Consider the following 25,157-nt stretch of genomic DNA (forward strand, 5'->3'; position numbering starts at 1 on the left):
GCAGCTGTGCTCCAATAAAAATAGCACCGGACTGAGAGTCAGACAGACCAGCATCCAAATCCTAGCCCGGCCTCTGGCCAGCTGTGTAACCTCGGGCCCCATTCTCTTCATTTGTAAAGGTAGAATCATGATCCCACCTTCCCAGTACTTCTGAAGATGAAATTAGATGACGAATGGGACTGCACCTGACACAACGACAGCAGCTGATGAACAAATGTCTGCCCACTCTAAATCTGTCGAATTTGCAGAATTGATTTTGTGATGGGAGCAGCTGCCATTTATTTGGTTCTCACCGTATGTGCCAGGCCCTTGTCTCAGGTCTTCACCTGCGTTCTCGTATCTGATCCTCATGCCCATGTCGAAGGCAGTCACTCTTACTATCCTCACTCTACAGTTGTGGAAACTGAGGCTGAGAGTTAACTAGGTCAACAGGCGGCATCAGCGATGCAAACACAGCCCCCAGTGTCCAAGGTTTTAAGCCACACACTGACCCTATTTAGACCAGCTGGTTGATATGCAAGAAGCAGGATGCTCAGGGTCCAAATGCTACCTTCCTAAAGTCTTTCTAAAACCCCTCACCCAGAATTCCCATAGCACTTGACTTGGTTTGGGTACATATCATAGTCTGTTCTATATTAATGGTGGGACTGCCTGATCTTTCCTCTAAACTGAAAACTCCTGGCAGGTAGAAGCTATGTCTACACACACCAGAGTCATACACACACCAGATTTCATCAAATCTAAATGACATCCATTATAAGATCCACATTATTTTATGTACCACTAATGAAGCAAAAACACCGCCAATTACAAACGATGGCATGCTATCGCTAGCGAGATAGATGCAGCCTGATTTTGAGTTGTTAAATGAGAGGGTGAAAAAGTGTGTCTTAGAAGTGACAGAACACAGTAGTAGATACTCAGTAATTATTTGTACTCAGTAATTACTTCTTGGGGTAGTAGAAAGGATGAACTTGACATCACAAGCCTCAAGTGTGTGTCTTACCAGCTGGCTAAGGAAAGCGCTGCATTTCTCTCTCCAAGACTCAATTTTCTCATCTATAAAGTGGGGAAGATAATTCTTCTCTTCTAGGGTGGTTGTAAGAACCAGAAGAGTTCAAGAAAGTGTTTTGTAAGCTGTAAAGCACTGTACCAACCTAAAGCATAAACGGGATGCAGATGACGAGTGGACGATGTTCACCCTCAGTGGTTATGAGCAAAGTTGGGAGACCCTGTTGGTGTTTTCAAGGGGCACTGTAAGAGCACGGCTGCCCTGGAGCAATGCAGCCCCATGTTCTAGGAAACCACTGGGTTTCCTGCTTCCAAGTTGTCCCTACCTTGGAACAACCTGTTCCCAGTCCAGCGCTGGTTAAGGAATCGTGGTGTCTACACCGTGGAGGCTCTCCAAGCCAGGCTTCGGGGTGCCAGTTGGCAGAGCTCCTGGTTCTGATCCAGTCTGTGGCCTGAAACCTCCAGTCTTCCCAGCAAAGTTGGGCTCGGCTCAGGGCTAAGCCTCACAGTGGGGGCACTGGAAAAATAGCTCTGTAAATCTCATCAGGTTATTTGAGATAAACCCTGCTAGGCCTGCAACAGGGTGAATTGCAGGGTTAGGCACCTGAGGAGAGGCAACAGCCTAAACAGGCTTGGAGGCAGGAAAATGAGGGGGGTTAATACGGCTTTGATCTCACCGGTGGCCATACTGTGGCCCAGGCAAGAAGCCCAGGTCCCCCTGCTGTGTCTATCCCTGAGGAAGAGGAAATGAAGTGACCGGAGGCGGAGAGGATAGGAGCAAAGGGCAGTGTTGGCCTCCCAAAAAATCTCTGCTTCCCTCCAGGCCTCCGTGTCCCCGAAATGCAAAGTGTCACGTGCTCCATTGCTGTACTCTCTCCTAATTGGCGCTGGTGGAGGGGTGTCTGGCTGAGTGTCAGATGCACGGCTCCCTCCCTCCCTCCATCACTCCTCAGTGGTCTCTGTTCCCCAGGAGAGGTTTCTGCATAAACCAGGGCACCTTCCAACTTACCTTTTGACATGACACCTCCTTCCCCTCTCCCTTCTCTCTTCCCCTCCCGCCTTCCCACTTTTCTGCCAGCTCTTTGAGAGTGGAAACTGCAGCCAGGCTGCCCAGCACACCTGGACTCTGGGTTTGCTGCTGAGGGCAGCAGAAGCCTTCTGGGCCCTGCCACCGCCTCTCCCCACTCCCTCCACCAAGTGAGTTTTAATACCAGGCACTGTGGACCCTGGAACCAATTAGCCTCCTCCCCAGGCCTGGCCTTGACTTGTGCCTGGGAGAGAAGAGAGGCTGAAGCTCCTGCTGGGTTTGCCCATTCGGAGAGAACTCATCACAGAGCAGATGGGGAAACTGCACCTTCCCCAGCAGACTCCGCTCCCCTTCCTTTATCTCAGAAGCTGCCCCCTGCCCGAGGCTCCCTCTCCATCTCCCTGCTGCCCTCCTGTGCCACTGCCCTCCTGGCAGGGTCTAGCATCATCTCAGGGAACCGTGAACATACCACTTCCACTGGGGAGGGTGTCCTCGTCCTGTCAGTCACTTGGCTGTGACTGGCACTCAGTTCACTCATCTCCCAAATTCATCCTATTTTCACCACACAACTCACCCCCAGGGTTGTTCGGGGAGAAACGTGAGTGAGTAGAAGGACGCAACCTCATACCACTTCTAAAGTAGGAGGCACCACATACCAAGACATATACCATATACCAACAAACCCTCTCCACAGGCCTCTCCTGTCTCTGTGCCTCAGTTTCCACACTCAATATGGGGTACGCAGGTGGCGGCTCTCCCTTCCTCTCCATCTGGGCCATGCTGTTGCCCCAGAGAGACCCCTGGGCACCCTCTCACCAGCAGCAGTGTTGACTGCCCAGCACCTGGCTGCTTCCAGCGCCCTCCTGCCTAGGGGATTCCCCCAGCTGCACGACCTCTGCTCTAAGAAGAAGGAAAACAGAGGTCCCACTCACCACACCCACATCAGCACTGTCACGAAGGGGCAAAAGTAAGATTTAGCGATGATCTAAGCCAAAATTTCAATTATCTGGGCTCTTTCTGTTAACACCCCTCCACCCAGGACAAGAGATTACTGGGTTTTCACCGGAGCCAGTGCCTTGCTGAGCACATAGTGGGTTCTCATCAGATGTACCAGACTGAGAACTGAATCAGTCAATACATGTTTTTGTGCCCCTGGGCTTGGCTGAGGGAAGGGCAATATCAGAAAAGAAGTCACGGGAAACGGGTGAGTGGGGGCTCGTGCTCCTGGTAGACCTGAGAGATGCCATCCGAGTCATCCCACCTCAGCCCTGCCAGCCCCTACCAGAGCCCAGCCTTGCCCTCCCCAGAGGGGGATGGCAGGAGGAAGGCTGCTGGGAGTTTCACTTCAGGCTCACCTGCAGGAAGGGGCCGTCTGCAAATCGCATGTTCTTATCCTTCCCCACCTTCTAGTTAATGATTATCTAAATAAATGCTTTGGTCCCGAGTGATTCTAACAGTCAGTCTCTGAGCTCCAACAGCCTAATTATAGATATACAACCGCGTGGGGACTTTGACGCTGAACAGCTCTCTTCCCGGTAAACCATATGTCAAATAACATAATCGCCCCGCCCCCTTTTGCCAGCTGGGGCTGACGAATGGGGTTCAGGGGCAGATGCAGGCCCTCACAAGGTTTGGGGCAGGGCCGTCGGGCTGCCCATCCCAGTCTCAGCTGTCCAGGCTGGGGGAAGCATACGGCTGCAAATACATTCACACCAACGCAGAGTTCCACAGCACCCACCCCCAGACACCCAAAATACATGAATAGTGCAACAAAGAGTTACCCAAACATTCACATTCACCCCACACACATAATAAACACTCACTCATGCAAACACATGCCTAGTCCTCAGTAAGGTTTATGGGCCCCCAAGGCAGGACCATTAGCCAGCTGCACCCGCCCTCCTGCTATAAACAGTTATCATCTGTTGCTGTTTGCAATTTGCCTGCCCAATGGTCCCCTCCTCCAAAGCAGACAGACAACAAAGGAGGTGCACAAAGTGAAGGAGGATGAAGTTAGAGACCTCAGCCTTTCTCTCACAATCCAATTCCTTTTCTACTAAAAGAGATCCATGCATCCAGTGGATGTGTTTTATGCAGTGCTGGCATCTGGCTCAGAGGGCTGGTGCCACCTTCCAGACCTCATGCTGAAGACGAAGGCTGGGCGGGACTGGAACAGCAGATGAGCCTGCCAGGACACAATAGCAGAAGTGCTCATCCTGACTGAGGAGGCTGCCGCAGCCTCCACTTAAGCCTGGTCACCCCTGAGGAGGCCTCCAGGGGCACCTGAGTGTTGACATCAGCAATGGACACAGTGGTAGGGCCCCAACTCCTGGCAGCCTGAGCCCCTGGGTCTGCCCAGCCGACTTAGCGGGCAGCTGGCAGGCTTGTCACCACTCGCCAGTCTCCCTCAGCCTACCGTCTGGTGTTGATGGTATGGGCCACAAGGGGGCCTGGTGAGCCATATGGAAGGTCCAGACCCACAGCTGGGGCTCCAAGCCATCTCCCTGTGATGTGGATGGATAGGGCCGAGATAGGTAATTGCAAAGCAGATCTATCTAAAGAGAGGTCTGGCCTCTTACACTCTTCCAGGACCCTTTAGGCTCCCCAAATGCCAGGTGATATGCCCTGACCCCAGGGCATAGCCCCACTGTCACTAAATTGGGAATTCCTTGGGCCACACAGCTGTCCAGGAGGAAGGATAAACTAGAGCCCTGGGAGTGACCAGTCTGAAAGGGTCACCAGGAGGTGAAATCATGACCTGCTCTCCCAGGCCTAAAGGACAGGACACGTCTCCTGGAGAAGGAAGGTGCATCATGATTTTGGCTGAACCCCACACAGCTCAGGCTGGGAACTCACCCTCATCACCATCCTCTCCTAGAACCTCAGGCAGCCTGGATCTGTTCTTCCCTGGGAAAGCGTGCCCAGATTGAGAAAGGAGATCACTGCCTTCACGGGGCAGGGCAGTCATGGGGTCTTAGCCACCAAGAGGATAGCGTGGCCGTGCACAAAGGAGACCCCACCTCCAGCTGGAGCAGATGGAGCCTCGGTCTTCCTCTGCTTGGCCACTCTGATCAGCTCTATAGAATTCTGCACACCTTAAGTGACAGTCTTCCTGCTTCCATCAGCTGATCAACCTGGCCCCACAGCTCCCCTGAAGCTGCTCTTCTCAAGGTCACCAGTGATCTCTATGTTGCCAAATCCAAGAAGAACTTTTGCCTGCTTCTTCTTCTCTGAGCACCACTCCCTCCTCCTTGCAGCATTCCCTCCTCTGTGCTTCCCTCAGCCCTCCTTGCAGGATCCTCCGGAGAAGGAGGACCTCCTCCAGGAAGATCTCCAGGGCCCTCCTCTCATCTCTGTCTCCACTGTCCTCCCAAGCTACATCCATCTCCCTGGATTTAACACCATCTCTATGCTGATTCCCCTAAATGAGTAGCTCCAACCTTGACCTCTCCTTGGACCTCCAAATCAGCATCTCCAAATGCATATTTGGTTTTTCCACTTCACTGTCTCATGAGTATCTCAATCTCAGTGTGTCCAAAATAGAGCCCCTGATCTCTCCCTGAACCTTCTGAGGCTTCTCCATCTCAGAAAAATGGGACCAAAACCCACCCACTGCTCAAGTCCCATGTGGGATGACCAGACGTCTACATTCCTCCCTTCCCCTCACCTCCCACATCTAATCCATCAGTACATCCTCTTGTCTCGACCTCCTCAACATAACTCGAATCCATTCATTTCTCTCCATCTCCACCACCAAAACTCCGACCCAGGTTCAAGCCCCCTCCACTTTTGGCCCACAGCACAGGTCAAGTCTACTGGAGAAGAAAGATGCATTTATAATTTTGGTCTCCCTCCTTCCACTGTTGCTGATCTGTAATCCACTCTCCATGTGGCAGCCAGACATAAATCACCTCACTCTGCTGATTAGGATCCAAATCCTTCCCGAGGCCCACAGGCCTGGCATGCTCTGCCTCTCTGCAACCTCCCCTGGTTCACTCTACACCAGCCACACAGGCCTCCTTCCTGTTCCTCAAAAGTACAGACTCTTCCCTGCCTCGGGGCCTTTGCACTTGTTGTCCAGACACACTCCAGCTCTTCACACGGCCAATCCTTCTCATCCTCCAGGGCTCAGCTTAAATGTGACCTCCCCCAGAAGCCTTCCTTGAGCCCCCATGGACAGCCGTTTCTACCTCCCGCAGACACCAATATTCTCGAAGAGGAACCTTGAAATGCTGACCACCCAAACACCATGTGTGTCTCTCTTTCAGAGCACCGATCAGAAGCTGCCGTAGTCTGACCACTTTCTCATCCACAGTCCATCTCCCGCCCTGGCAGGTAAGCTCCATGAGGGCAGGAATCGTGTCTGCCATGTTCATTGCTGTATCCCCAGCCCTAAAGCACTCCCTAATCCGTGGCAGGCGTTCAGTAAATATTTGCAAAGTGCTTGAAGGGATTTCACTGGCACTTCCATGTGTAAGGTGTTCTCATTCAGGAGAGCAAGCAATACTAACTCCTGCTAGAGTGCAGGGAAGGCTTCATGGGGGAGGTGGCATCCAAGCTGTGCCTTTGAGTGAGCAGATTTGGAAAGAAGGAGGGAAGCTAAGGGGTGAGGGGGGAGGAAGAAGCCTGAGCAACAGAAGAGGAGCAAGCACGAAGCACATGCAGGGAAAATAACCAAGCTTGCTGGCTCTAGACCACCCATGTTGCTGTCAAAAGATCCCTGCTAGGAACGACCTTCCTAGGACACCAGCCCATGGTCTCCCGCACCAAGTGCCCCAGGAGATGTCCCAAGCAGCCCTTTGTGCACCTCCCGCTAAGAGGAGGCCGGCCAACTTTCCCACCCCATAGAGAGGGAATGGGTCTGCCCACAGCTGCTAGGACCCCTGCTCAACCCCAGGAGGCAAGGAGGCTGCCTGGGAACAAGCCACATGATGTTCGGCATCCCACATGTGGTCTTCAGGATTCAACCAACTTAACTAGTTTCCCTTTAGCAGGACAGAGGCTAGGCTATAAAGTGTGAATTAGAAAAGGACACTCCTCCTGGTGGACCAACTGGAAAAGGTGTCCCTTCCTCTGATCAGATGCAGCCCTCAGAGGACACCTGGTTGGCCAGCAGATTGCCGCTTTCAGCCCCGACTCGTCCCCTGTGCTGGGTCCCCATGCAGCGCACACCACCACAGCGATCCCTTTGCAGTCCAAGGCAGGATCTGGATGAGCCGCCCCAGGGCCCCTTGTCCTGGAAGCCCCATCCAGCTGAGGAGACCAGGCCAGCCACAGGGTCTCTCGGGAGTCTTGCCCAGGTGACCAGGGTGATAGTCCCCATGGGGCTGAGGCTGTAACTCACCCACGCCCTCCCTGGCCCTCACAAGAGCTGATGGCCAATTCCCAGAAGAGACCATCTGGGTCTTGATGCAGAGCCCCCTCACTCACAGAGGAAGGAGAACTAAAGATTATCAGTGGGCTAGAACACCCTGCCAGGGTGTTTGGCTGTCCAGTGATACTGAATTTTAAACATGTGCGCCTGTTTACTCTCCCTGCCAGAGCCTCGCTGGCTGCCCCGTAGCCAGGCAACGCTATCTGACTTGGGGGACCCGGAGGGGGACTTTCCATGCCAGGCAGGTCACCTGGAGAGGGTTATCTAAGCATGGCCAGTGTCAGCATAACGAAGTGCCTCTCTCCCCTCCCACAGGCCTTCCCTCCCTCACCCCCAGATGACCCCAGACCCACAGGCTCTCCAGGACAGACAGTCCACCCTGCCGGGAAGAAGCAGAGGGTGGTCCTGGGGATGGAAGTGGTGGCACTGTTAGAATGGGACAAAAGCGAGGCCGGCCTGGTGGCGCAAGCAGTTAAGCGCGCGCACTCCACTGCAGCGGCCCGGGGTTCGCCGGTTCGGATCCCGGGCGCGCACCGATGCACTGTTTGTCAAGCCATGCTGTGGCGGTGTCCCATATAAAGTAGAGGAAGATGGGCACGGATGTTAGCCCAGGGCCAGTCTTCCTTAGCAAAAAGAGAGGAGGATTGGCAGATGTTAGCACAGGGCTGATCGTCTCACACACACACAAAAAGAATGGAACAGAAGCAGATCACCAGGATTAGGTGTCATCATCGACCTGGTGGGCAGCTATGCTGTTTCCCTGCCAGACAAACTGAGAGCCAGCAGGCTGAAATTGCAGCAAGAAAGATCCAGGTTAGATGGGAGGAAGATGACAATGTGTGATTAGAGGCAGGCAATGGCACCTCCTTTCAAGAAAAGATTGGACAACTCCAAATCAGGGCCAGGCAAAGCTCGCGTATGCCGTTGTTTTTGCCTCATGAGGGGTTATCTTTCCGCCAGAAATGGGGGATCAGCACGTTGCTGACTGAAGGTAACAAAATCAAGGCCACATCTCAGCTCTAGACTGACAGTGTGAGTGTGTGTGGCCTTCTCTTCTCTGTGGAAAACTTAGCGACATGCCACATGCCTATTCTTCAAAGCCCATGGTCGGGGGAGGACGTCTGAAGTCATATAATCGGCCATGGTCTCACAAAGCAAGAAATCAAGCAGGTAGAGAATCAGTCGCAGAACCATGGAATCCCAGAGAAGGAAGACCTACTGTGTGCTGGGCCTCAGGAGTTTCCACTAGGAAGTGGGTAAAATTCTCCATTTTACAGACGAGGAACCCAGTTCTGACAAAGCCCAGCCTCTCCTCCTGAATAATGAAGGTGGCCTGACCTTGTCATAGGCTGAATAATGCCCCCGTCCAAAAGATGCTCTTGTCCTAATACTCAGAATCTATGAATACGTGAGGTTACATGTCGGCAAAGAGGAACTTAAGGCTGCAGATGGACTTAATGTTGCTAATCTGCAGACTCTGAGATGAGAAAAGCCTGGATTATCCAGGTGGGCCCAATGTAATCAAAAGGGTCTTCATAATTAGGAGGAGGCAGAAGGGAGAGAACCAGAGAGATGGCAGTATGAGAAGGACTTTGCCCAATGTTGCTGCCTTTGAAGATGGAGGGATGGGGCCAGAAGCCAAGGAATGCAGGTGGCCTTCTAGAAGCTGGAAAAGGCCAGGAAATGGATTCTCCACTAGAGCCTCCAGAAGGAGTGCAGCCCTGTCAATATCTCGATTTTAGCCCAGTGAGACCCATTTCAGACTTTTCACCTTCAGAACTATAAGATGATAAATCTGTATTGTCTTATGCCACTGAGTTTGTGGTTATTTGTCTCAGCAGCCATAAGAATCTAATACAGACCTCCTGACAGGTACAAGCCCAGTAAGACTTTGTGAGGCGGGAAGAACTCTTGACACTCTAGCACCATGCCTCTGATTGGGTAACCTTTCCCTGCTCCTCAAAACTGAAATGCTCTGTGGCACATATTCACAGTCTGGGGTGAACTTTATTTTGATATTTTGATAACTGCCTTGAAGTTCTGAGCTGATCTTCAAGAAACCAGGTGTGGACTCCTGACCTCCACTAGGCCCTGGACTCATGCAGCAAGGAGAACGGCTGCCCACCGGGGTGATAAAGGGCCATGCCATGAACACAGGATGTGGGGCACTGCCGGTCCATAATGACTCAGGCTGGACCAACGACCTGGGAGGCCTGGGCCTCCTGGTTCCCACCTCTGCTGCCGGTACTAACCTCAGTCACCCCCAGGCTCTGGATCCCCAGCTTGCTTTCCAGGTGACAAGGCCCAGCCCTGACCGTTAGTGGACCCTCCCAGGCTTTGAAGGGGCACCTTCCTGCTCCTCAGACCTGAGCATGGTTCCTGATCTGCTTTCTGCTTCACTATGGTGGTGTGTGAGGGACTCACTCTGGGGACCCCAGACCCCGAGATCCATCCCCTCATGGGGAAGTGACAAGGACAGCATCGTCCAAGGATTTTGTGCATACCCAGGCCACCTTGCCTCCATACCCAAGCAAGGACCACCGGACCCCTCACTAGAGGTCACGTCCCATCTTGGGTCACTCTCAGAGGTGGTGTCTGGGGCTTTGCCCCCTCACAGCCATCATACCCTCAAAGAGTAGACATCATATCTTCCCGGTTCAACAAAGAGTCACCAAGCATAAGCAGACAAAGAGAAACAAGGTGCACAGTATTCACCACAGCCCAGAAGCGGAAGCAACCCAAGCGCCCATCAGCAGACGACTGGAGCAAGAAGCTGTGGTATGTATACACAACGGAATACTACTCAGCCAGAAAAAAAGACAAAATCGTCCCATTTGCAACAATATGGACGGACCTGGAGGCTATTATGTTAAGTGAAATAAGCCAGAGAAAGACAAACACTGTATGACTTCACTCATATGTGGAATATGAACTAACACATGGACAGAGAGAACAGTTTGGTGGTTACCAGGGGGAAGGGAGTTGGGAAGTGGGCACAAGGGGGGAAGGGGCTCATTTATACGGTGACTGACAAATAATAATGTGCAACTGGAATTTCACAATGCTATAAACTATTATGACATCAATAAAAAAAAATTTTTTTTTTAAAAAGATACACAAGCTGCAGCAACTGCCTCCCGTCTCCCATGGCCCAGCTCTCCTGACCACAGAATGACCACCCCGAAGGAAGAGTCGAATGTCGTCCTGAACCCCATCTGGACATCCACGAGGTGGGGGTAGGCCAGGGTGCCATGAGGGGATCCAATGGATTCTCAGAACCATCCTGACCCCCACCGTACCTCTGGTGTGAGATGCAATTCTGGCCTCCTCTGAGCCTGGGCCACTCGCCAGGACCAGCCCCTGGGAACGGAGAGCTCTAGAAATGGCGGCAGGGGATCCAGCAAAGGTCTTAAACCCAGACGCCCTCAGGAGCCAGGGAGGATATGAGAGTTGGGGAGAGCACATCCCTCCCAATAGTACTGAGATGAATTTTTTAACATCACATTGGTCCAACAAAGCATATCTGGGGACAAACTGGGCCCAGGCCTGCCAGCTAGTGATCCTCCATGAAGCAACCCAACTCCTCCACCTCACCTCTCTCATCCCTTCCTGTCCTTCCACCTTCCTTCCCTCCTTCCCTCTCCTTGCCCCCTCTCCCGTCCCCACCTCCTATTTCCCTCCCCCCAATTCCTCCTCTTTTCCCCTTCCACAGCAGACGATGCCACCGGCCATCCACTCCTCACTTCTGGCCTCCCATTTAGAGCCAACCAGCCGTCATATTAATATCTCACATTTCAGAAATTTCTCGGTCCTGCTGCCAAATCAAATCAGCTCAGCCCGTGTCATTTGCTAACAAACCCAATTCACTCCCACAAGGGGCTCAGCTCGATTTCCACCTGTAACTGAACTGGGGCTCTGGATGCTCCCTCCACGTAGCCGGAGGTGCAGAATCTGCCAGCCCAGCCTCCTGGTAAGGGCACAGCAGTTCCCTTCAAAAGGAGTGTGGGGGCCAGCCAGGTGGCGCAAGTGGTTAAGTGTGTAAGCCATGCTGTGGCGGCGTCCCATATAAAGTGGAGGAAGATGGGCACGGATGTTAGCCAAGGGCCAGTCTTCCTCAGCAAAAAAGGAGGAGGATTGGCAGATGTTAGCTCAGGGCCGATCTTCCTCACCAAAAAAAAAAAAAAAAAAAAGGAGTGTGTCAGGCAGTCTGGGGGCGGAGTTCACAGACCACACCCACCTCCCCTCCAAAATCAGCTGGTTCTCATAGTTCAAAGCAGGGAGCCAACCACTATGTATAAAGTTGAAATAATTTAGCAAAAAAAAAAGAAATTAATGTCTCCACCCTCAAAGGTTTGTTGTTTTTTTAAATCTTTTACCTCATCTTTAGAGACTCTTATAGGAATTAATACCTCTTACAGAGACGAAACATTTCCCTAAACTTCAGTGATTCCTTCTGAGCTGCCTGATTTTTTCTTCACTGGTTAAATGCAAGTAAAATTGAATTTAACTCTTTTTATTACAAAGGAGCACAAACAGAGCAATCTCATTTATTTATGTCTCTGTCTGTATGATGCCAAGATGTCTGGACGCTTAGCAAATGGTAAAAATAAATACCTCTGGAGGATAGGATGATTATTAGGTTTTTTTTTTTACTCCCTTCGTACATCACAACTGCTTAAATTTTTTACAATAAGCACATATTATTTTATTAAAAATAGTATTTTATTTTGCTGTTTACTTGCAAAGAAGTCTTATGGAAATTCTCCAAGAAAATATTGGGCTTTTTTGTTCAATGCCACATTCTCAAGGCCAGATCAACCAATGAGGATTCATAATCACCTATCATGAGTATGTATTGAGCACCGACCACTAAGTGTTTACGAAGCCCCTACTGTGGGCCCCTCTGTACCAGGCCCTGTGGCAGCAAGGATGGGAGGAACACGCCCTGCCCCTCAAGACATGGAGCTAGAGCTACACTGGGCCAGTTCCTCCCAGCCCTGCCCCTGCAACACCCTGCCCCATCACACACACACACACCTGCAGTCACACTTGAATGACATCCAACTACACGAGGTGAGCAGGTGCTGGCAGAGCTTCTGGGCCTCACCAAGCTCCCATCAGGAGCTTCCGGGAGAGGGCAACACACACCTATAGCAGGTTCAATAGCAGCCCTGAAAAAAATATGTCCGTGTCCAGGAACCTGTGAATGTGACCTGATTTGGAAAAAGGATTTTTGCAGATGGAATCAGGTTAAGGATCTCAAGATGACATCATCCTGGATTACCCAGGTGGGCTCTAAATCCAATGATGAGTGTCCTTATAAGATAATCCAATGTCTTGATAAGAGATCCACAGAGCAGAGACACCCAGGGAGAAGAGAAGTCACGTGAAGACAGAGGCAGAGAGTGGGGTCATGCAGCCCTAAGCCAAAGGAACGCCTGGAGCCACCAGAAGCTGGAGGAAGCAAGCAAGGATCCTCCTCCTGCAGTGCCTTTGGAGGAAGCACAGCCCTGCCCACACCCTGATTTCGGACTCTGACCTCCAGAACTTCGAGAGAATAAATTTCTGTTGTTTTAAGCCACTAAGTTTGTGGTAATTTGTTACAGCTGCCCCAGGACATGACTATACACCCCACGGCCTGAAACTCTATCTCCACACTCAGCCAAGAGCAGGGATCTGCCAGGAGTCCAGGGAAAAAAGCCAATGGGAGGGGGACATGCAGGAGGTACTTGCTGGGGCTCAGAACTGTGGGGGTGATGTCCCTTCAGGAACAAACACAGAACCCACCATCCACCGCCCCCCAAAGCACCAGACACACAGGACTCGAGTATCAGATAAACGACACGCATGCATGGGGATGGGGGTGGGAGGCGGAGCACAGAATCTGGCAGGACCCCACTGTTGAGCCGGTCTCAGTGAAGCGTCTATGGCAGCTGGAAGAGAAGAGTGGGACTATCAATGAAACCACCCCACAGACATTTAGCTCATTGCCCACAATAATGACCACTAGTATCCACTACATACCAGTATATATACCTGTGTGTGCCTGGCACTTTATGAAGCCCTCACTCACTGCTTCCTCCTGTAACCCTCACAGCAACCCTAGAGGGAGGGGTCAGTTCTACAAATGAAGGAACTGAAGGTTTCTAGATTCCTGAACTGCACAATGTCACAGAGTTGGTTACTAAATCCCAGGAGCAGGCCCAGGGCTCTATACCACACACTCATCAGGGGAGACAGGACCCAAAACAACCTGGCATGTTGTAGAACCAGGACCAGGATAGCTGGTCAGGATTTCAAAGGCAGGTGGCATGACTAGAGCTAGGGCAGCGTAGGAAAAGTCCCCAGGGAAACGCCCTGAAGACCAAGTGCTCTATCAGGGCACAAGGTCAGTGTTTGTCTAGAAATATAGGCTCATTTTAATCTTAGCCACAGGCAAAAGGAATTAGGAAGGAAACTCCTGATGGGGACAAACATCATAAAATGCATTCCAAGGCCAACCTTGGGACTCTTTATAGCCCTGAATTATCCAGATGTCCACTCAGTCCAACCCCCAAATCCTTTATGAGGATGCTCGCCTTGCAGGTTCTTCCCATCACCATGGGGACCGCATGGCCTGTGACTCCTGATTGGCTCAGGGCAGCCTGACTACAAGAGTTGGGAACGTGATCCAGAGGGATGCTCCCTCCCTGAAGACCCTCCCTCAGCGTTGAGTTTGCTGGGCAGGATTTTTGTTTTTGGCCTTTTTCCAATACCCTCATTGTCATCCACATTTACCAGGCAGGGTCTTGGGTCTGATGCGCAGGGCTCAGGTGGGGCCAATCACACAAAATGCAATTTCAATTTTTGTTCATTGGACATGGAGAGGCACCTCAGCTGGGGGTACCAGGCAAGGCAGGAAATCAGGGAGTCCTGAGGAGAAACTATATTAACAGAAAAATCAGTGTACTTCCTTCCAGACTTTCCCTCTGAGCACTGCCATTCTCTGGAGGAATAATGATGACTAACATTTCTACAGCACATGCTATGTGCCTGTGTTCCAAGTGATAAACATATATCATCTCAATGAATCCCCATTACAACCACACAAGGCAGGCACTCATACCCCTATTCCACAAATGAGGAAACTGAGGCACAGAGAAGTTACACAGCTAGGAGGTGGTAAAACCTTAAGCCCAAACAGACTGGCTCCAGAAACTGTGTTCCTAACTATTACTTGATATTGCACCACCTTTTTGAGAAAGAACCTCGAAGGGATCCAGTCCAGGTCAAAGGAACTGGATTAGCCTCCATGGCAGGGGAGACCACATGGCCTGTCAGAAGGAAAGGGAGTTGGGCTGCAGAATCAAAGAAGAGGGGAAAAGCATTCCCAGAGAGAGCATTCTGGAAGCCCAGCTGGCCTGTTCCCTCCAACAAGGGAGAGAAGGAACAAGGCCCAAGTGACCTGGATGTCTAGGCCAAGGCCTGTTAGCAACTTCTAGGAAGCAGGGCTTCCCTCTGGGGCCTCCAGCTCAGAAGACCAAGGGCCCAAGGCTACATGGGCACAGACAAGGGTGCTCTCTCACGTGCTGGTGGCTCCCAGTTCCTTAGAGAGAATCTCTGATTGTATGCTTCTCGAGGGCAAGAACCACAACATCATCACCATGATTGTCATCATCAAAATTATCATCATCATTATCACAACCAATTATTGAGCACCTACTGCATGCCAAGCACTCCACTAGCTATTTCATAGATTACCTCATTACTCCAAGGGCCCACTGTCCCTATTCTACAGGTCAGGGACAATGTCAGGGAGGTCAGGGAGATTAAGTAATGTGCTCAAATGATTCACGCCAAGCAGTGTGGAGTAGTGGGTAAGACTGCACAGGCTTTGGAGTTGCACAGACAGCCCTGGGTCCACATCCTGGCTCTGTACTCACCAGCTGCGGGACCTTGGACAAATAACTTAACCTCTTCCAACAATTTCAATCACAGATGCCAGAAGTAATTCATCTCAAATGTCAAGTCTAAACGACTGGCGGTGGCTGCCTGCAGTGCTTTGTGAGAGGATACTGACACCACGCCTAAACTCATGAGAAAGAGTGCCATGATCAACTACTAATATCTGCCATAGGGGCAGAAGGGTGCGAGCATGGCACAAGTGTCACATATTTGCCATCTCTGATCTAGAGAAACATATGGCTTGTAAAGACAACCACACAAATACATGGGTGCACTTATACAGCTGGCAGATTTTTGACTAAGGCATCAAAGCAACTCAAAGTCTTTTCAATGACCAGATCTCCATAGGGGAATAAATGGACCTAGACCCCTATATCATGCCATACACAATTAAATTGAGATGGATCTTAAACACATACCTAAAACTACAAAGCTTCCAGAAGAAAACATGGAAAAAACTCTTTATGATATGAAGTAAGCAAAGACTTCTTGGGACACAGAAAGCTAAAGACATAAAATGAAAAAAATCCCTAAATTAGACATCATCAAAATTAAAACTTCTGCTTGTCAAAGACACTGTTAAGAAAAGGAATGAACTTGTATCCAGAATATGTAAAGAATGCCCACAAGGAGACAAACAATCCAATTTTAAAGGGGGAGGAGGGACAAAAGGAACTATAAGAATGGTCAACAAGCCTATCAAAAAGTCTTCATCATCATTAGTTATCAGAAAAATGCAAATGAAAACCACAATGAAATACCCCTACACGCCCACTCAAGTGGCTAAAATGAAACAGACTGACAATGGCAAATGTTGGTGAGGATGTGGAGCAGTCAGAATTCTCGTGACATTGCCCATGTACCAAAATGGTACAACCATTTGGCAAAAAATTTGGCGGTTTCATATAAAGTTAAACATTCACCTACCCTTTGACACAGCCATTTCAGTCTAGATATTTACCTAAGAGAAATGAAAACACATGTTCTGAAAACACAAAAACACAATAAAACTTATATTAGAATGTTCACCACATTTGGCTATTCATTACAGCCCCAAACTGGAAACAACCCAAATGTCCGTCAACAGGAGAATGAATAAACTGTGGAGTATTCACACAATGGCGATAAAAAGGAACAAATTACTAACACACTCAACAGCAGGGGCAAATCATTTCCACAGATATTATGCTGAGCTGGACACAAAGGAGTACACACTACATGATTCCTTGTCAATTAAGTTCTAGAACAGGCAAACTAACTTCCAGTGAAAAAATCAGAGCACTGGGTGCTTCTGCTGGTTCTGTTGGGATTGACTAGGAAGGGCCATAGTAGAACATTCTAGGGGGATAGAAATGTCCTATATCTGAATCAGAGTATGGGTCACATGGATGTATCCACTAGTAAAAGTACACAGCTAAGATTTATGCATTTCAATGTATGTAAATTTTTAAAAATCTGGTTACACCTAAAGTGATTTACGAGAAGTGTAAGCTAGTTGGCCTTAAAACATGAACGACATCAGGGACAATACACATATGTGCAGATGTGTGCACTTGAGGGGCACATTCACACAGCTGGTGCACATGCAGACATCTCGTGGTCTTAAAGCCTCCAAGAGCAACCCACAGACACAGATCCAGGTGAGCCCTTCCCCATGTCTCACTGCCCTTGGCTCCCCTGTCCACTGGCCTCTATGAAATCAAAGATCTCCTGAGAAGTGGCTCCCGAGGAGATGGCATCTAGACAGGCGACATAAATGGGGTCTGTGTGGAGACCAGAGATGGCTCTCCCAGGACCCACAGAACATCGACAAGAGAACCGGCTGAACCTCCTGCAGCGGTGGTAATGGGGGAACAAATATCCCTAACCCTCACGTCCCCCTCCAGGGCTTTCTTGAAGAGGGGAAACCAAACCTCCTCGCTGATGTCCCTGAGCCCTTCCTGCCCCCACCAAAGGAGGCTCCCAACATCCTTCCCACAAATGCCTCCTCACCTTGTCCACACAAACTTGGTAGATCTGAGGGGAGCTGACACTCCCTCACTCAACCCTGATGGAGACGAGTGGTCTCCCTTCCCAGCGTGGACAAAAGAGAGCGGGTAGGAACCAGGGCAGAGTGAAGAGATGACATCACACCTGGCGCCGTGCTACAAGCTGGAAAGGAAACCCAAGCCCACCCCTACAGAGAGGGAGTAGCTGGTGGGCAACTGGTGAGCATGGGAGGGTGGGAGGAAGAAACCCCGCACAGCTCTGGCCAAAGGGAATGAAGAGGGCGCAGAGGAGAAGGCTCCTCTGATCTCCATTTTCTTCCCCAGCACCTAGAGACTTACACACATGCCTGACCTACCCCTGAGGGTTTCAGGGGCATTAGTGAGTCGTGGAGGGCAAAGTACCCAAGTGGCATAGTAGAACTTTCTGCTCATCCCCACAGCGGGAACCCCAGGCCTCCATTATCTTCTTCTGGAAAGGAGGTCTGAGGCGGGGGTGCCCTCAGACTTGCACAAAGAGAGATGGAGAAGGCTGAGCAAGGGTCACCTCCCAGCTGACCCAGCCAGACAAGTGTGACAGTTCAGATCAAGGTCACATCAAGTCCCAATAACACCACCTTCAACAGAACGCCCTGTGCACTTACCGTGAGCTGGGAGAGAATCAGGAGGGCCAATCCCAGCCCCTTCACTTCACGAAGCCCAGAAAGGTGGTCATCTCAGGTCCCAGGGCATTGCCCAACCCCCGTGCTTGCCATTAGGGCCCCTCCGACTCCTCCACCCTGCCACCCCACGAAGCTGTCCTCACTCCTCTCCACCCCACTGAAGAGCCACATGACACATTTGAGCTTGTCACATGCTGAGCCATATGGTTTCTTCTGCTCAGTTAAGGCCCCCTGTAGACAGCAGGTTCTTTGAGCGGCCAGGACTACAGCCTCAGTTTGACCCCACGCAGCCCAGTGCAATGCTGGGCACACACAGTTGGCCCTCCCTGATGCCTGTTGATCCATTTGGACATGAAAACCAGATCATAAAAAACGTGGGCTTGGAAACCATCCAGAGCATTCCCAAGGAGACAGCCCCAAACCCCTCTCCCAGCCCACCCTGTGCCATCCACAGTTTGAGTTCTGGCTGGGAACTCATTCAGCCCATCTGCTCAGCATCTCTGGGTGCTTTTTCTCAGTTTCATGTTAGCAAAAAAAAAAAAAAAAAAAAACCCTTGAAAAACACAAACAGCAAAGAGGTGGGGGAGGGTGAGTAAAGACCAGTTGTAGCAGGCACCCCAGTGGGGCAGGGCCTGGGGGGATTCTCGGCTGGAGGGCAGCTTTTGCTCCGGCAGTACCTCCCCGATGGGAGAAGCAGCCAGAGGAGAGGCGGTCCCAGGCCGTGTCGGGTGGGATGAGAGGAGCACTTTACCAAAAATGGTTTGGGCCTTAGAATTTAACTTACTCTGCCCACTATAGGAGGAACACAACTACCTTCAGTGGGACCTTGGGTGGGTCACTTCCCATCCAATGTATCTATAAAGGAAATGGATCGCCCACCCCTGACATTTTGTGACTCCCAAGCTAATCAATATCAAAGGAGTGTCCGTGCCACCCCTGCCCCAAGCCTGCACTGCCAAGGGAACCCGGTGAGACCCTCCCCTGCTGCCCAAATGCTCAGCAGGGGGGCTGCAGGAACCCCAGGAACAGAGACCCTGGAGAGAGTTCAGCCTCCCGGCCGGGCATCACAGCCGTCAGTGTGCAATAACAACCTGGGGAGCCCGGAGGTGTCAGCAAAGCAGAGGCCTGATCCCACCCTGGAGAGGACATCGCAGCAAGGAGCCCAGGTCTGCGCAGGTGACCCCACATGAGACTGACAGAACAGGAGCGGGCTTCAGTCACATCTTGAAGAACACATGTCTACGGGCTTCATTTAGAAAAGTATGACCTGGAGATCAAGGCTCTGCTGGGATATAAGATTCAAGCAAGACGGAAGGAGTAGAAGCTCCTCTGACCTGGATTCCCATATAGTCAACAAACCATGAACACCTGCCAGGCATCCACCCAAGCCAGGACTGGGGACCCACAGAACAGGACACAGGCGCTGCCCTCAAGGAACTCAATGCAGGGAAGCGTCTGACGACCAGCAACACGACTTGATAAGTGCAGTCGCAAAAGGGATGCTCCCTCTGTGGGGAGCAGGCTGGGGTGACATAACTGACAATTGTGGTTTGAAGTCCCACATGGGTCAGTTAGCTTTGCACAAAAGAAAGAAAATGTCATAGCCACACAAAGCCTCCTAACCACGGCCACAGGCTACGTCTTAGGCACAGAATAACACCACATGACAGTCACAAAGAGACCCCTAAGTCTAGGTACACCACATACACAGACCCCCAACACCAACCACAGAAGGGTCCCAACCCCAGTGTAAGTCCCGAGGGCGACCCCTCGCATCTTCCTCTGAGTTCCCAGCTCCGACTTCGGCCTTGGGGCTGTGGACAGTAAAGTCACAGGCTGGGAAATTCCTGAGCTGAGTCCAAACAGGAGAAGGACAGTGCATTTGGGGGTGGGGCTGTCTTCTGACTGCGGGTCACTAAGATTTCCCTGCACGTTGCTGCTCTGCTCTGAGCCTGCCTGGGGTCCCACTCGGGCCAGCCTTACCCCCTGACAGCCCGCTGGGCCCTGTGCTGACCAGAGCAGAGTAGGGTCAGGCACCCAGTGGATGTTCATAAATAATTTTTTGCAGGAAGCAATATGGTAACTAATAATCCCTCACTTGTGCTCCAGATTCCTGATCAGCCCCTGTCTCCTCTATCTCTGTGTACCCTCCTGGCTTCCTCCTTTCAGCATTTCCACACACTCAAGTCTTCCTAACTCATGAGCGTCACCTACACCCTCTGACTCTCACATCATCTCCACTCAACTCCTTGACACACCCCCGTCTACTGTCCACCCTCATCCCTCCCAGAACTGTTCTCAGTTACATCAACAGCAGCCACCAGGCCACTAACCCAGAGGCCCTGTGTGCTCCACATCGTACTTTGCCTCTCCACAGCAGCTGACACAGCTGCCCATCCCTCCTCTGTGAAACCCTCCTCCCACTGTGTCCTCAGCCCTCTCCGCACCACTGGACTTTACCTGGGGGAGTCCCTCACGGTGCCATCCCAGGAATCTCTCTTCTCACTCCACTCTCTCCCTGGAGAGCTCACTGCCCCCTGCCCTAAGCTTCAATTCCCATCTCTATAAAAATGACTCCAGATTTTTACCTCTAGTCCAGACTCTTCTTCTGAGGCTGGCTCCCAAAGACCCTGCTGTTCACCGATATCCCCATTCATGTCTGAGGCTTGTCCAGCTCAGCATGTAGAACTCAAGCCCTCGTCCTCCCTCCGGGGTCACTCCATCTCAAAGAATGGCTGTAACATTTAGCCAGTTGCTCCAAACCCGGAGCCATTCTTGCCTCCTACCTCTCCCCAAATCCTCACCTCTCATCAATCTACCTCCTAAGAAATGTGAGATCTGACCACTTCCCAATAACCTCACAGGCCCCTCGGAGTCAAGCCACCATCCTCTCCCCACGGGACTCCCGTGGAAGCCTCCCAACTCCTCTCCCACTTTCCACTCTGCTGCCTCCTACGCATTCTCCACACAACAGCCAGAGTGATTTTTCAAAAGTCCCATCATCTTACTCCCCTAACATCTCCAGTGACTTCAATGCCCTTAGTTAGGATAAAGCTCAAAATCTTTAACAAAACTTCCAAGGGTCTGCCTCTCTGTCCCGAACTGTGGATGCTCTGGCCATTCTGGTCTTCTTCCAGTTCCTCCAGGGCAACCTTCTCTCTCCTGCTTTACGGAGCCTGGTCTCCAGCTGTAATGTGCATACGAATCACTTGGGAATGTTGGTAAAATGCAGATTCTGATTCAGTAGTCTGGAGTGGGGCCTGAGATTCTGCATTTCTAAGGAACCCCCAAATGTTGCAAGTGTTGCTGGTCCCTTGGCCTCACTTTAAGGAGCAAGCATCTAGAACACTCTCCTCCACTCTGACTGCACCTTTGCCTAAGTCCTACTCAACTCTCAGGGTTCAGCTTAAATATCATTTCCTCAAAGAAGCCCTACCTGACCCTCTCCAACATTAGGTTAGATTCCCCCCTACACACACCTTATACGGCCCCCAAGCTACACTGTGCTTTTCCTTTGGAACATTCATCACATCTACCTGTCTACCCCTCATTCTTGAAATTATTTTTTCAACTTTTGTCTCCCTAGCTAGCCTACAAGCTCCAGGAGAGGAGGGACCATAACGTCTTGGTCACTACCAGGTACTTAGCGCTCGGCACTGGGCCTGGCACATGGTCAGCACTTGCAGTAGAAAGCTGCTGCTGACTTTGCCTGCCCTGCATCCATTCCCCCTTCTTCTCAGAGTAGCACCTCCATTTTCCTTTGAGGAGCCACCCTTCCCCTCTCCGTTGTTCCAGTTTAGGTGGTGGGCATGAGACCCAGATCTGGCCAATCAGAGCCTTCCATCTCTCTGGTTGCAATGATTGGTTCAGAGATAGACATGTGACCGAAGCCAGGCCAATGAGCTTGCTCCCTGGGACTTCTGTTAAAACTAGAGAGGAAGACAGACCCTTCTTTCCACTGGAGTTATTTAGTAAGTAGGAGCTGCTGTCACCATCCTGCCATCACAGAGACAGAGCTCGAGCAAGAATGAAACCAACACAGAAGAGAGCTGGAAAGAGACAGATTTCATGGATGCAGCCATGCCTAGAGTGGATGCACTCGGCATTACAAAGGTAATAAATTCCCTTTTATGCTTAAGCCAAAGTGAGTTATGTTTCCATCACTTGCAACCAAGAGTCTTGACTAATACAACATTCAAATAAATATTGGGTATTGAATGAAATGAGTATGTAAGCAAAGTCTGCCAAGAGAACTCAGTGACTCCTCCTAGGAGACTTTCAGAGTTCTCCCTGCAAACTCCTGCCATCCAGGAGCACAGAGACAAGCATCCCACACCCAACTTTGCAGACCAAGGGGGTGAAACTCAGAATGGTGACATGCTTCTCAGCATTACCCCGTGCAAACAAGCCGCCCCAGCACCTGGCTCAGATGCCACTACTGTGACTAGGCTGATGACGGTGGTATGGCTTTCAATGCCCCTAGGTACCCCACCAGGAGGAGAGCAGAGCTGTCCTCAGTGTGCCCTGCACCCCGCCTACTCCTGAACTCCTAATCCAACCAGGCAGGCTCTGACCACCATTCTGTGATATTCCCCCTCTGCGCATACCACACAGCTCTCTGCATGCTGGGCATTCAATATGGGATGATAATGGGAAGTTGGCCCTTATCTCCTTTCTTTGTGGGTATCACTTTGCAACAGATTAGGTCAGGGAAGAGGGGGTGCAAAAGAGAGCAACAGGGAGGAGCCCAAATTATTTCCTTGTGAGTCACCTCATAGCAGAGCCACAAGACAGATACGAGGACTAGCCTAGATGTCCCCTCAATGACTCAGGATGCAGGTGACTTCTTCAGAGCTCAGTCCTCACCCAGCAAAGTGTGAGGGAAGGAGGGAGGGAAGCAAGGAGGGAGGAAGGGACAGAGGGAGGTCCTTTGCTGCCCAGGCAGGAAGACTGGCTGAACCAAAGTCCTTCCTGAGAGCCAGCTCAGGCGTGTGTGGCCATCCTGCCAGGAGGGGACTGGAAGGTGAAGGTGGAAGGGCATGGTGCAGGGAGGGTGCTGCCTCCTCAGTTCCCCAGGAATGAGAGGGGCCTGGGCCTGGGATGTGGTCTTCCAGAAAGAGATTTGTGAAAGAAGTGCTAATAGGAAAAGAACTACTGGCCCCCAGAAGGTCCAGGGCAACTCTCTAACAGGGATTGGGGTGACAGGGCCAGCCCAGGAGGGCCAATCAGAGGCAGGTAGACCAGCACGTGGGTGCCAGCACACAGGACCCCTTCTTCCCCAGCCCTAGGCAGCCCTTCTGGGCAGTAGCCCCTTAAGGCACCCAGTTGCATTCTAAGTCTTCCCACCTACTCCTGCCTGGGCCCCTTGTTCCAGAACCCCACAGCTCCACAAGGCCTCTCGCTAATTACCAAGCGTCCTGCCAACCACGCTAGGCCCAAGTCTATTTCCTCACCGCCCCAACACCTCTGAGTCACACTTTCCTACCCGCACGGGTGAGCTTAAGTGCAACGCTGCCTCTAGAGGTGTCGGGCACTCCATGGCCCCCACTGGGATGGAAGCAGCTGGCCTGGAGCCAAAGCGACAGCTATAGCAAGGCCCTGAGACTTTCCCCACCAGCTGCCCCTCCCCGCTTACCAACTCTAAGCCTCTTACCTTCATGGTGGGAGGCGCAGTGAGAGGAGGGGACAGCGGCCGGTCTGGGAGGGTCACATCCGAGCTGTTGGCCAGCTCCTGCTTCCTGTGAGGAGGCCACAGAAACAGAAGAGGTGAGTGAGGGCCTGCCCGCGACTTCCCCTCTCTCCTCTAAGAGCGGCTGGGCTTGAGGGCACAGTCTCACACACACTGCGGAAAACTCGAGTGGCGTGCATTTCTTTTTGGGGATGTGCTCAGGTCTAAAGCAGGGCTCCTCCAAGTGTGCCCCCTGCACCAGCAGCATCATTCTCAGGTGCATCCCAGACTCCCCAGTGATGGGGCCCAGGAATCTGTGTTTTTACAGTCTCTGCAGGTGATTCTGAAGCACGCAGAAGTCTGAGAGCCAGTCTAAGGAGACATGGGACTGAGGCTGGGGTGAGAGAAGAGGACAGGAGTAAACAAGTGTGACTCATCCTCCCTGGGGCCCCTCTGTCCCTATGCACACACACACACACACATATACACACACATACACACATGTGTGCACGCACACACTCAGGCAGGCCCTGGCCAGAGAGCTGACCTTAGGAGAACGGGGCTGCCTGCTGTGTAAAATGCAGGTAAAACTATTTTAGTTCATGTGGGCTAGGACCATGGAGAAGCAGCTATAAACAGAGTCACGTCACCATGACAACATGATTGAGACAAGTTCGCTGCTCTCACACACTCCCCACTTTCCATCTGGCCCTTGCTGGTGACCGAGGAGTGCTGGTTTGCAGTCCGATCACCAGGCAGATTGTTTGCAGTGGGGTAAGCCATCAGAGCAACAGTTACACAACAGGGCCAGCTGGGTAGAACCTCGGCGAGTCCCCAGACAAGGGACTCTGGTGTCCTAGACATGTCCTGGCTATATCCCGGGACAAGAGGGAAGGCAAGGATAATGGTATTAAGAGCCTAAGAAGACCAGGCTGAGCCATCAAAGCCCCAACTTTGCAACTGTCTCCTTCCCCAGAGTCCCAGCCTGAAGCAGCCATGAGAGGCAGCCCGACACCTGGTCCCACTTAAATGACCAACGGACTCCCACAGCCACCTTGAGATAATGCTTCTGTACTTCTTTCCAGCCCATGTCCTGCCAGTGGGGGTGACAGCTCCAACTCCAAGCCTCCTTCACGAGAGAAGCCCATCCTCCCAACAGAGCCTAGCCCTCCACCTTTCCAGAGGAAGCCCTTGCCCTGGGGCCCGGACACGATCCCATCTTGGCTCCCCTCAGCCCAGGCAGACTCGGTGTAAAAGAAACCATGCTGGGCGCCGCAGGGCCCTGTCTAGCCTGGCCCTGCAGCCAGCCACGCCTCACTGTCCACTAGGCAGCCAGGTAAGGAGTCTGCGTGAACATCTGGCTTAGCAGAGGATCCATATGACCCCATTAACCTCAACCCTGCCAGTCTCCCCTTTCTGCTCCTCCAACTGCCTCCCTCCTCCTTTCTCCTGGACTGAGTCCTACTCTGATGGCTGGAGTGGGGGG

General features: G+C 51.6%; 1 protein-coding gene across 1 annotated transcript in view; it reads right to left on the reverse strand.

The window, feature by feature from the left end:
* Nucleotides 1-25,157, reverse strand: part of RAP1GAP2 (RAP1 GTPase activating protein 2) — a 214,477-nt gene that overhangs the window by 85,999 nt on the left and 103,321 nt on the right. The window contains exon 3 of the mRNA XM_087440630.1: nt 23,657-23,741. Within this exon, the coding sequence (XP_087296756.1) occupies nt 23,657-23,741 (85 nt within the window). The remainder of the gene's footprint in view (nt 1-23,656; nt 23,742-25,157) is intronic.

The sequence above is a fragment of the Ceratotherium simum genome, chromosome 16, assembly GCF_057802395.1.
Source record: "Ceratotherium simum simum isolate JZ-2026a chromosome 16, ASM5780239v1, whole genome shotgun sequence".
Taxonomy (NCBI): Eukaryota; Metazoa; Chordata; class Mammalia; order Perissodactyla; family Rhinocerotidae; genus Ceratotherium; species Ceratotherium simum.